At 31.2% G+C, this 14,343-nt stretch overlaps 1 protein-coding gene across 1 annotated transcript; it reads left to right on the forward strand.

Moving 5' to 3' along the window:
* Positions 1–4,866: 4,866 nt before the first annotated feature.
* LOC124538175 (senecionine N-oxygenase-like) lies at positions 4,867–14,130 on the forward strand. The gene is made up of 9 exons (XM_047115124.1): positions 4,867–4,972; positions 7,402–7,604; positions 9,546–9,684; positions 10,226–10,397; positions 10,829–11,098; positions 11,335–11,498; positions 11,961–12,104; positions 12,717–12,927; positions 13,937–14,130. The coding sequence occupies exons 1-8, from the start codon at positions 4,877–4,879 to the stop codon at positions 12,918–12,920; spliced, it is 1,392 nt and encodes a 463-aa protein (XP_046971080.1). The 5' UTR covers positions 4,867–4,876; the 3' UTR covers positions 12,921–12,927; positions 13,937–14,130.
* The last annotated feature ends 213 nt before the right edge of the window (positions 14,131–14,343 follow it).

The following is a 14,343-nucleotide window of genomic DNA, read 5'->3' on the forward strand; positions in this document are numbered from 1 at the left end:
GGTGTTATTATTCTGTAAAACAACGCGAAACTTCATTATAAAACTCGATTGTCAAGTATTAACAACAGCCTGTAAATTTCCTACTGCTGGACTAAGGCCTCTTCAACCTTTTTGGAGAGAAGGTTTGTAACAAATTCCACCACGCTGTTTTTGGTTGGAATATGATGCGGATGAAGACGAAATTGTGACATGAAGGTTACGACTAATTTTGTTAGCTAGTTTAGAATCGCCATTGAAAAAATCATTTATGTCGTTTCATTTTTGTAGCGGAGTAGAATCATTCTGTAATAATTGTGTTTCCCACAGCTTCTAAATGTTATTGCCTGCTTTATTAAATTCTTGAGTGTCATATATTCTTTTTGCCTTTTTCAGAATCTTAGAACGAAAATTTCTGTATCGTTTGTAAGTTTTGTTGAGAATTTCATTATTAGGAAATTTATAAGTTTCTTTGTGCATCATATCCCGATTTCTCATACACCTCAGTAAACCCTGAGTGATCCATGGTTTTAATGTTCTCTTTCTTCTTGGGACCTTTGAGACAGTTGTACAATCAGCAATTGTACAATCAGCAATTGCTAAGGATAGGGACTTAACGAGTTTATCAGTAGCAATATCCGGATTTGAAATAGAGGCTATAGGGAGAAGATTAAGACTTTTCAAAACAATGTATAATTTTTCGTAATTTGTTTTGGATACTGTGTTTACAACATTACTCGAGAGATTAAGACAATTACGATTTGCAAGACCTATGAGAGTTGATGAATGGTCAGTGAAGTATGAATTGAATATAAGTGTTTTCGCGGAAGACTCTGAGTGTAAAATTACAGGATCTAAACAACTGTTGCCTCTTGTTGGAAAAGTATGGACTGGAAGGAACCCATGGTAAGCAAGGGTGTTAAGATTCTGATAATCCTGTGAACGTGAATCTAAGGAACAAGGTTTCATATTTATGTTAATATCGCCCGTAATTATAACTGATTTGTATTTATCAAGACAGGGAAGAATAACATTGAGACAAGAAATAAAAGAGTCAATATTGCCATGAGATGGCGATCGATATATACAAAGAACAGCAGTATCGAAGTTAAGAATAATTATTAATCCAGAGGCTGAATTTTGAAAATCAGGTTTATGGTCAGTAAAGTAGAGATCAGATTTTACGTAGACAACAATACAGTCACTTTGATTTAAATGTTTAACAGTTTGTAGCGAAGTGTAGTTTTGGATATTGGGAATTATTTTTATATGGTAGCCAGCATTCAGTCAAAACTAAGATGTCATTGTCAAATGGAATGCGCTCAGTAAGGGTAAGGAAATCAAGATAGTTGCAGTTAATCGATCTAATATTTTGAGTTAAAATTTTTGTGTAGTTTTCAGAGTTTTTAAAAAAAGGAATTTGAATGCTCGGGTATACAGATACGAGTATCAGATACAAAAAAAATATTATCTAAATCATCTATCAGAGTATTGATATGACTATCCATTTGAATTTATAGGAAGTATTTGTTGAGAGAAATGGTGAAAAATAGTTGGTCTACAAAAGACAAATACAATCGTAAGCACATAAGAATATAAGTTTCCAATACAGGCAAGGATTATGATAAATAATTTATCAACAATTGTGGTTGATCGGTATACTATGCAGGTAATTACTTTGTATTTAGAAAAATATGAGATGAGTTGTTTGAGTGTGTGTGGTGCGTGCAAGTATAATATGTAAAGTGTACCTTATATAAATAATTTTATAAAATATATAATCACTAAGTATTAAGTTAAAAACATGCATTATAAAGTAATAAAAGGAAAATATATATCTAAATAGTCACATTATCGGAGAAGTGAGAACTTGTTGAAGCTGCAATTCATTTTTAACTACAATATAGGGGCGTTGTCCTTTCTCAGCATAATTCGACCATTTCAAGTCCAACAGTAATTAAATTGTGATGATGTGATTTAGCAAAATTTCGGGCAGCAAAGTATAGTCTTCTTGCTTGCAGCGTCAGGTTAACATAAATTGGTGATTTATGTCCATTTAAGCCAATATGCGTTGTTTAATTTATTGGTTAGGTTACGCTTGTTGTGTTCCTTGACAGACTTTAAGAAATGCGTTTTAATCAAGGTATTTGTAAATTCAACAACTACACTGGACGACTTATTTTCTTTTTTTGAAGGTTGCCTTATCACATCCCGAACATTAGATGTTTGTATATTTATGTCTAACGTTTTAGAAAGGTATTCAACCATGGCAAATAGACTATCTTTAGATTCTCTCTGTTTTTTAGGTATGTTACGCAACTCTATGCAAGTTTTGATAACATTACGGTCAAGCGAATCCAGTTTGTCTTCAATGTTTGACAATTGAACAGACGCATCACATCTCTCTTTTTTCGAGGAAGCTGATATTTGACTGCAATAAAGTTAGTTGTTCGGATATTTTATTTGCAAAATTTTCAATTTCGTTTTTAGTGATCTCGGTCTTTGAGGATTGTTTTTTAATTTCGAGAATATTGTATATTGTTGCTGTTGGTTTTCTAATTTATCCATGCGAGTATTATAAGAAGAGGTTACTTCCTTTAGTAAAGTCAAGTCTTTGATTTTTTCTTTGAAAAGTGCTAGGTCATTTGCAATTTCAACACTTGGGGAACGGCGACGCTTGGCTCTTTCTGTCGTAGGTAAGTCCGGTAACAACTGTTCGTCATAATATAGCTTGCGCATATCTGACTCTGACTGACCGCGAAGGTGAATTATACGTTTTAGACGAATTAGATGGTGTTTTGTACATAATGCAGTGAAATTAGGTTGATTTTTATATAAAATAAATCAAAAATAATAATCATAAAATTATAGAAAATAACATAAGGATGTCACAAATTAGCAAAATAGTGCACTAACGAGTGAAGACATAGTATATACGTCAAATAATAAATAAATCCTTATTAGACTTGAAATAAAACTAGTTATGTGTAATCGCGAAAATTTAAGACAACATTACCTTATTAGACTTTTTGACGCTTCGACATATATATTTTATAAACAATGATTATTTATTAGAAAAAAAGTGCAATCAGTTCGCATAGAAACAGATTTTTCGACGTTAAAATCACTGACACCATGGAGCATTTGGTCAATGTAAAGAATTCTTATGTGAGTGTCTAGGTTTGAAGCCCTCGACTCTGAACTAACATATTAAATTTTATTAAAGTACCAAATTTATAAATATACATTTTTTTATAATTAATAAAATATAATTACTAACAACTATGTATTATAATTATTATATTTATTATAAATTATAAATATGTAACTAAGTACGAACGTTACGTAAGTGTTTAATTTTATCGATTTGTTTATAATATGAGTTATAGATATGTCTGAATTAATATAAAAAAATTAACACAAATTAGCAGATCTCATGAATATTTAGTGGTACTTGTCTGGGTTTAAACCCGCTATCATCGAGTAAGAGGCACGCGTTCTAACCACTGGGCCATCTCGGCTCTTGAAATATGTAATCGTTGTGAACCAAAGAACTAAAATAATTAGAAGTCTTATATGTACGTAATTCAATTTTTTTATAGTTTAAAAACAGTATAACTACGAAAAAATCATATATTGACGCTGTAAAAAATTTCAATAGCCATATTGTATTGAATATGGCGGCAATTAATGAATCGTTGAAAAAATTCTGGTCATAGCTTCAGTGGAAATGGGTGAAATATTGATTACAAGTATCCAGGATATACATACATTCAGCATACAAGTCAAATTAAATAATCGATTTTAATAAAAAAATTAAATGGATTTTATTTTTAGTACCAAACATAAATAAAAATATTTGAAGTTTAATTGAATCAGTTTTATTTCTTAATTATTTTCAAATCTAAGTCAAAATCAATACAAGTAATTCTAATATTCTATCTATTTTTATGAAATTTATTACCAAACCTAGTTAACCAATACATATATTTAAAAAAGTAGGAATACTCCCTGTTGCGTCGCAATATATTTACAACAATATTAAAAACATTCACAGTAACATTGATCACTTTGATAAAATCAGTGATACTCATTGTATGTGCACAAGAAGTAAGGATAAGGTTTATAACACCAAGTTTCCGACTCCGCAAAGTCAATAAATCCTTCTTGGGGCAAGGTATCCGTTTCTATAATAATATTCCTCAGACATTTTTAACTTTGCCGTTTCATAAATTTAAATAGTTTGTAAAAAATACATCGGTAAAAAGGGCATATTATTCGATACAAGATTTTATAGACGATAAAAAGCTTGGAGTTAATAATACATGTTGACTTCGAAGCAGGATATATTAATTTAAATAATTGTATTTAACTAACATGACTTTGTATTTTTAAATGTTGAAAAAGAGTAACTACTGTTTTTCTTGCCGATTCTTCTCGGTAGAATCTGTTTTCCGAACCGGTAGTAGCTTCACTTATCTGTTTAATGACGAAAATTGTTTGTAAAAGCCTACTTAAATAAAGTTTATTTTGATTTTGAATAATATAACCAAATTAAGGCAATCGACTTGACGACTATTTTTTTAAAGTAACTTTTTAGATGCTGATTTTTTTATTTGTTTTTTTCTTTGCAAATCGATATTAATAAAACGAACAAACACTACGCTTTTTGTTACCCCACGGTTACTACACTACAGATTACGAACAGTATTTTATGTTTAATTGAATCCGTTTTATTTTATCATATTTTTTATTGACCCTCAAAAGAAATAAAAACATTTCTGTTGTCTATTCCATCTATTTTTATAAGATCTATGATTGTTCTTTTCTCGGTTTGGCGCCATCTATTGGAATATTCAGGCATAACCTCGTTGCCTCGCTAAGCCATTATTGCGTGGGCATGGCGTATGTAAGCCGTTTTTTTCGTTTGCGTAAGTGTGTGCGTACGATTCTCAAGAGGGTAAATATGTCGAATCAGGCCTGCAGCCCAAAAGTGGTACAAAATTATTTTTTATGATTTTTATCATTAACGGATGGTGTCCATTGTGTGGTGTGTTAATTTATTGTCGGGGACGCCATGAAACCCCATAAAAACCCCATATTTATTTATTTGTTAATTTTGCCGCAGTTCGGTTAGGTTAGGATAGTTTTTATAATTTAACTGAAATTTAATTCGAGAGAATGTAAACTACCGAATAATAACGGTGACATATGATTAGTCTTAAATTTACATGGGACACCATCCGTTAATGATCAAAGTGGTCCAATTTTTTTTTTGGTTTTTAACATTAACGGATGGTGGTGGGTGGGTGTATGGGGATGCCTTGGGACCCCATAAAAACCCTTTTTTTTAAAAGCTTAACTTCAGATTATTGGAGCAATTAATCTATAAAAAATATGACTCCATCATTTAATCAGATACACCATATTTAGATAATGTTGTAACTGTGTGATAATATTATCAACTAGCTGTTCCCGCGACCTTGTACGCGTTTGAATTTAACAAAAAAAAAATAATGATTGTGGCCTAAGTTACTCTTTATTATATCAGTTATAAGTCCAGCCGTTCCAGAGATTAGCTGGAACAAACAGACAGAGAAACAGACTACTACATATCACATATGCATTGAGTCAAAAGGAGCTATTTTAATATTACAAACAGACACTCCAATTTTATAATATGTATAGACAAAACGTTCACTTGGACCATACCTAAATATCTGCTAAAAATATTTGTTTCATTTTAGTTTTCGTCTTCCGTGGTACTTAACGTAACCACGTTTATTTCGCGACAAGTTAAAATAATTAAAAAAGTTGTATAATATTTATAAAAGACGATATAATATTCCATTGTTTTGATCTACATTCCATCGTTCTAAATGGTAAGACTACAAATAATTGAAAATAATTAAATATAACCTCAACATCGACAAAATTGTTATCGTATAATAATAATTAAGTCACATTATTTATGTACAACAATAAATATAAATATTTTGATTATATTCGGCTTTACGTACGGATTTCTGAATAACTGTAACGCAGAAAAGAAATTCGGAGAACATTGAATTGAATCGTATACGATAATTGTATTGTACTCTACGGTTACAGCGTGAAGCTGCTGTCATCGTTCGGCTGTCAGTGGAAAGTAAATTGACAGCTAGTGCATTTATGAAGTATGATATAATTTTGTAAATAAACTTAAATTAAACATATAATAAAACCTATTGTTATCATTCATGTAACTATTTCTGGCAACATAATCTTTAGTAACTGTGTGTAATTTTGTGGAACTATTGCTTGAATAATAGGTTCTAATAGGCTATTTGATAATGCGAAAAATAAAGTGACAATTATTGTAATCAGTACATATTATAAGTTTATAAATGGTTATTTATTAACAAAAGTTGTAAATAATACTTAATATATTCAAAAATCCAAAATAAAAATTCATTTTTTTAAACGTTTGTCACATGACACAAAACGCTCCTGAATGGCCGGGCTTATAATGAAGTCACTTGCTTTTTAACTTAACTCGCCTTCTATATGTACCATAGTTAAAAATACAGGCAAGTGTCGTCACCGACACCATTGCAGCGCCATATTTTCCAAGTAACGTTTTTGCGCACTATTTAAATATGATATTTATCGGAAAATATGTACTAGAAATAAAAAAAAAAACTATTTTTACTGGGTTCCTTGACGCCTACTAAATAATATGAAATGGATTTTAAAAATCAGTTACATAGTCGATTGAAAACAGCCACATTTAAAAATAAAAACCTATACTTTTGTAAACAATATACCGATTTTATCAATTTTAAACGTATTCCTTTATTTTTTACCCTTAGTAACAATATAATATAAAGAAAACCCAAAAAGATAAAAGAAGTTCACGATTATTGATATAAAGCTAAACTTCACATGAGTTATGTTCATATGATAAATGAGGCTAATGATAATAAAAATATTGATTGGCTAATGATATTAATGACAGCAAATCAAAGCATATGCATCGATCCAAACTGCCTATACTGCTTTTTTCACATACAGGACCGGATTTAGAAATCTAGAGGAACTGAGTAACAGAGTAGTGTGCGCCCTTAATTATCATTTTATTAGTTAAATTTTGAACAATTTCATGTCAATCAGTAAAGTTGATCATTAATTAATTATTTTTTGTATCAGTATCTTTTAAGACAGTAATTAATAATATTATTATAATTTGACTATATCCTATGTTAACTTGTCAGAAACTCCGTTGTAGAGGCCCCCTCTTCTAGAGAGCCTCTCTCTAGAAGAGGGGGCCTCTACAACGGAATGCCCTGGGGCAGTTGCCCTAAATGCCCTCCCCTAAATCCGGCCCTTTCCACATATTATATATGTTTTTAAGCATATACCTATATTATTTTTATTTTGTTTTAGACACATATATCAGATCCTCGAGTATGTGTAATTGGGGCTGGTATAGCGGGGCTAGCTTCAGCCAGGTATTTAAAAGAGGAGGGCATCAAATTCGTTGTTCTTGAATCAACTCGATACGTCGGCGGCACGTGGCGATATGACTCTAGAGTGGGCTACGATGAAAACGGTCTACCGTTGCATACAAGCATGTACATGAATCTGAGGTAAGTTTATAATACTAATCATCAGCTGATTCAACTGTCATAAGTATAATTATAACGCTACTTATGTATAATATATTTATGCATGAACTCTTTTGGTGTTTTCTAGACACATCATACTATTTACAATTATCTACATGTCATGACTTATGTTATCATTAAATAAATAAATATAAAAAATATTTATTTGTAAATAAAGGCAGTAAATGATTAGCGATAACAGATTAGTGTTTTCTGGCGTCGTACGTCCACAGATAATAAATATATAAAAAATACAGTCAACGTTCTATTGTTTTAATTTAAAGTAATATTGTTATCATCCGTTTTATTGTTGATCGATCACGATGACAATGCAAATCAGAAAACTATATTAAGATTGACATATAGATAGGCAAGTTTGTTGTAAACAACACTTAAAACATATGATAAATGAGAAAAAATATTTTTATGTTGGTATTTATAAATTGTGTAAAAAACGTTTAATCGAATACATATTTTTTTATTCTAATTTTAATTGTTTAATAATATTTGGTATATGGGTTTTTTAGTGGCGGTTTTATAAATTTGCCGCTAGTAATACTAACTATTCAATTTTGGCCGAGCCTACTGATTTTTGAAATTCAATACGTTAGTTTAGTTCCCAATCATATTAAATACATTCATTCTAAAATTGCAACATTATGATATGTGTTCTATCGTCCTCATTACTTCGGCTTTTTCCCGTTATTATAATTACTAGATATTTTTGCTACACGCTATGTAGTGACTAGTAAACGGATTACGGACGTAATGTGTATACATATAATCATTACTGTAAGATAAAAAAAAATTGGCAAATTTAACGCCCCTCTAAATGTGCCGCCCTAGGCTCCAGCCTACTTCGCCTATTGGTAAATCAGCCACTGCGGTTTTTGTTTAACATAAAGTAAACTATAGTGATTATGTTTAATAAAACAACAAAACCAAGTGCATAAATGAAATAGATAATATTTTTATAGGCCTATGACGAATAATTTATTTATCGTGAAATAAATACCCATTGTAAATCTAATAATTGAAGCAGACTACATGTGCAATAAATACAATAGGCTATTTGAAAATGCGAAAAATAAAGTGTGAATTATTGCAATCAGTATTTTTAGAACCAGAAGTAGAAATTAATTACCCAGTAATAATCATAAGTATAATCAGCCGCAAGACTCCCGCCTTTTTTTAAGGGAATTAGTATAACGTATGGCTGATGTTGCTTGTTCATTTCAACACGGCCTCTCCTGACGGTGCGTCGTCCTCGGGCACCCACACTGTCTTTTGATTGCTGATGAGATTCACAGAAGGCCTGGCTGTAGCGTCATCTACGATCTCATCGTCATCACTCGCATTTGTCAAAATAATTTATTAAAAGCGAATTAGTAAAATATTTGCCTAATCTCTTATTCATCACACTTATGCCGCCCTCTAAGTATTCGTATGCATAATTTGTTTTGACTGACCTTCTCAGTGGAACATTTAAGGTTTTTTTATCATTCTCAAGCCTATATATGTTCTTCCGCCAAACAACAATAATTAGTATTGTTGTTTTCCAGTTTGAACGTTAAGTAAGATAGTGTTACTACAAGAATAAGGGGTATACCCAACTGACTTAGTTGATATTATGGTTTATGGCGTACTTAAGTAAGAAGAGTTGGCCAGTTTGCCCGTCTACCAACCTATTGTCAATAAATATCAATAATAATTACAAACAATATTCCTATATCACAAAAAAATACATAATAGAAAAATGATATTTATATCTATTTATATCGAAAGAGATTGTAGCTTCATAATTATTATGTTCTGTCAAGAATGTGTAAGCTGATCTGAGTTAAGAGGTGTAAGAATGCCCGCTGTATCACAGATCACCGGTTAATAATCGAAATATTGATAATACGAACTTCAATATTGTAGAACGAATCTTCCAAAACCTACCATGGAGCTGAAAGACTTCCCCCTGCCAGATGATTTGCCTGCGTTTCCGAGCTGGCGTGATTATTACAAGTACATTAAAGACTACGCCAAGCATTTCGATTTAGAAAGAGTTATCAAGGTAAACTATTATCTGTAAATCTTCAATATGAACTGACTTCTCTATATACTTCATAATGTTTGTTCTTAAATTAGTAAATATTATAAATTGATTAGTTCAAATTGCAACTGCAGTAAAAGTCGTACTTATTAATAGCGTAATAAAATTAGATAATTTTTGTAAATTTACACATGTTATTTACATATGCTAGTGTTTATTTTATTTGTTGGTATATAATTGTTTGGGAAAACTTAATAACATCTTACTTTATTTTATTTGAAAAAAAATATATGAATGAATTATCGAGATGGTCCAACGACTTGAGCACGTAAATCTTAACCCAAAATTGAGGGTCTGAACAAGGAAAGCATTTAATTGTATTTATGTTTATCATAAATCATCTCGTATTGGTCGGTGAAGGAGAACACCGTGTGAAAACATCTGTGTCGGATTAAAATCTGCCACATGCACCAACAACCCGTATTGGAGTAGCACGATGCAACTCATTGGATGCTAGCATTTCACATCAATATATCCTGACTTATTTAAACATTCATTTCAGTTTCTACACAACGTGACATTAGTTTCTAGAGTAAATGACATTTGGAAGGTAAAATATCAAAACGTGGTGACCGGTGAAGAGTTCGAGGATGAGTTTGATTTTGTAATCGTCGGAGCCGGACACTTCAGTAAGCCAAATATGCCTAACATTCCTGGAGAAGAAAAGTTTTCTGGTAGGTGGTATCTGTTTTTATTTTTTACATTATCTAATCCGAGATATTGTTATTTAACAAATTTATCAATTAATAATATTATTAATCTTAAAAACTTTTCACTTTATAAACATATTCAAATATTAATTACATTGTTTATTTATATCTGTTTGATTTTTTGGGTGTGTTTTATACTGTATTTGGGGATACATAATGATATGTTCGATGCAACTTACTCAAATCAAAGTACTATTTGTTGATGCGGGAATTTTATTTTTGTATATAGTAAAGTACTTAACCAGCTATTTAAAACTCTTTGAGAGCGGCATCGAACTATGTTTGGAATGTGCAACATTCATAAAAACTAAGCTAAACAAGAGGAGCCGAATTTAAAATGATATTTAAAGGAATAAGGAAAAAATACTTCATTAAAAGTACGAAAAATATTTCAGGTTCCATTATACACAGTCACGACTACAGAGAACCGTTTCCTTACGAGGGTCGAAGAGTGCTCGTGATTGGCGCTGGACCATCCGGCATGGAAATCGTTATAGACGTGGCAAATGGCGCAAAGACCCTCTTTCACAGCCATCACTCTGAATTCAGTACGGTACTTCCAAAGCACTGTATTAGTAAACCCGATGTACAGGAATTCAATGAAACTGGTGCTATATTTAAGGATGGAAGCTATGAAGATCTTGATGACGTTATATATTGTACAGGTTAGTTGAAGAACAACTAACGTTTCCGATATAGAAATTTTAGAAATACAAAAGTTGATTGAAGTTTTGCCAAGAAATAGTTTTAGCGGTAATTTTTCGCTGGGCATTTAAGTCAATCTATTAAACAAATAAAAACATTTCTATAAAACATAATTCTGTATTCTCCACTTTAATTTACATATATATTATATCAATAAAAAAATATAATACCTATATTATATATATATACATTACAGGTTTTCAATATTACTATCCATATTTGGACAAAAGTTGTGGATTAAACATAACTCCTCAAAGCGTAACTCCTCTGTATAGATACATGGTGAACATTTATCAACCAACACTGTTTATGATGGGATTTGTTGTAAAAGCTTGCCAGGTTGTAACATTAGACGCACAGGTATTAAACACAATTTTAATTTTACTTTCGAGTTGAAAGCCTATGTCTACTTCTAAAGGCTCTAGTCGATCTCATAGTCTCGCCAACGTTTTAATATTTATTTTTTTCAACACAACAACCACAACTACAGCCTGTAAATTTCCCACTGCTGGGCTAAGGCCTCCTCTCCCCTCGAGAGGCGGCCTTAGCAAGAAGGTTTGAAACCTATACCACCACGCTGTTCCCATGCGGGTTGGTGGAATACACATGTGGCCGAATATCATTAAGGCTTCCTTACGATGTTTTCCTTCGCTGCCAAGCACGAGATGAATTATAACACAAATTAAGCACATGAATAATGGTGCTTGTCTAGGTTGAACAGTCAACGGTTAAGATGCACGCGTTCTAAGCATTGGGACATCTCGGCTCCTTATTTTAAATTATAAATTTATTTACGATATTTAAATATACATATATCCACAGGCCAGATACGCAACCGCATTAATCAAAGGTAACTTCACATTACCATCGACAGAAGTGATGTTAGAGGAATGGCAGAAACGAGCTGACATTGTCATATCCAGAGGTCGACCATTTTCTGAAATACATTTTTTAGCGGAAACAGAAGTAAGCAAACATTTATATAAACCCAAATATATTATATTTTATTGCATTATTTTTAATATAGGAATTAATAATATTGAATGCTTAAATATATAATAATATGAATTAAAAATCGTTAGGTATAAATCTTGACCGCATGGAATGCTGGCAAGAATGCAGAACTGCAATTCCGATTGAAATTTATATTGTTGTGTTTTCCTGGGTTTGAACTCGAAATAATCGGTTAAGATGAACTCGTTCTAACCACTGGGCCATCTCAGCTCCGTCGTTACGCGAGATAAAATGTAATTAATGAATTGATCAGTGTAAATATAAATGCTATATATTTTTCAAAATAAATGGAAGTTGTTCGATCGATGACATACTCCAAGAATAGGCTTGAACTGAGCTTACCGAATAAACTAGGTCGTTAATCGTTAACGAAAACGTTGCTTTCAAAATCAATACCGAAAACTAAATGCAAATTTAATTGTGGTATGCCTTATACTACCTTTGTAATAGTTTTTTATTTCGTGGTCATTGCTACACTATTGTAATTGTGATTTTTTACACTGTAATTACTAATGTTACTAATAAAAAAAAAACAATATTAAAATATTTATAATTTTTCTTCAGGACGAGTATTATGCTGATTTAACAAAGGAGTCCGGTATAGACAGAGTTCCACCCGTTATGTTCAAAATTCGATCTCTAAGTATAGAAGCAATGGAGGATAACCTCTATACGTACAGGAATTACGCTTATACGGTTATAGATGATGAAAACTTCGTCAGGACATTAGATGATAAAATCGTAAATAATAATGGCAATAATTTGTAAATACTTGGTAAGTCAGTGTTTATTTAATACAAAAAAAATCACAAATTGTAATACTTGGAAAATCAAATCAAAAGTTGGATGACAGCTGAAGCATTTTCTATTTCTTCTTTTTTTATATATTAAGTTCTTTTTTTGAATGACCGCAACCATTTTTAAAGTAATTATTGGTGATAGTTTATGTTAGGAGTGAGTACAAAATTGTAGAGCCATTTTATCTAGGATTTTCTCGTCATTGTGATTCATATAGAGTTGAGAGCTAGTTGTTGACAAAATTAGGTTTTTGTTAATCTAACGTGTCTAACGCGTCTGCTTATCATGTAGATACTACTTATCATACTACTTTATAATATGACTATGCGTTGTGCATAGTCAAGTTCTGTAAGAAATTAAATGCTGTTAACCGACCTACGGTGATACGCCATTTTGATACCTGCATCCATTATTTTGCATAATTATTTTAGTCATGAGTCGCATATTACATTCTGACAATTTGCTCGTTTTCTGCGCTAACGCTTATTTTTTTTTAAATATTTTGGAAGCAAATACGTATATCTCATTTTAAATACGTATATACATCCAAAGTCAATCTTTATTTAGTTTATTGTTACCTTTAACTTTTAAGATTTATTTTTTTTAAATCTGTGTAAAGCATTTCTATTTGTACTTTCAAAAAAGAGATAATACTATATTATAATGTGATATATGGAACATAATTTGTCACTTTATAAATAATTAACCATTTTTAAATCATTTTTATTAATTAATATTAAGTATACATATAGTATATTTGTTTTATACAAATATAATATATTATTCGTTTCGTAACATCATATATGTTTCAATAATGGCCACATATTCTACATACGTATATAGAATGTAAACTGAATTATATATTAAATATATGTTTGTAATTGTTAGAAATACTTCTTTATGAATTATAAGAAAGAAACTAAGAAATTATGAAAATTCATAATTTCTTAGTGTATCCGATATCATAAAAGTGTAATCGATTTTAGGATGTCATTGGTAATTGGTATGGCTGTATAAAATAATACAAGACGATTTCTGCGCAAACGGATTATTGAAAAAACAAAAGAGAATCGCGCATGGAACGACAATTGGAATGGAAATTATAGTAAATTGGATATGTTAACTTCAGTGCAATAACATTTTTTTAAATATAAAACTAATAATAAATAAATATACATTCTACTGGCCTATTTATTATAATGAAACGACTTATTATTAAAAACTAAGATAGCTCAGAGTATAAAATATGCCCGGGCAATGGAAACCCCAAGGCAGTTACTACAGCTACGTATAACTTGATCTGCCTATTTACCATCCACTGATCGGCTATTGCACTGACTACATAAATGATCCATCCTAGAGCACAGCCTCAAGACATCGCTCAAATCCTTGC

This window comes from Vanessa cardui, chromosome 20, assembly GCF_905220365.1.
Source record: "Vanessa cardui chromosome 20, ilVanCard2.1, whole genome shotgun sequence".
NCBI lineage: Eukaryota > Metazoa > Arthropoda > Insecta > Lepidoptera > Nymphalidae > Vanessa > Vanessa cardui.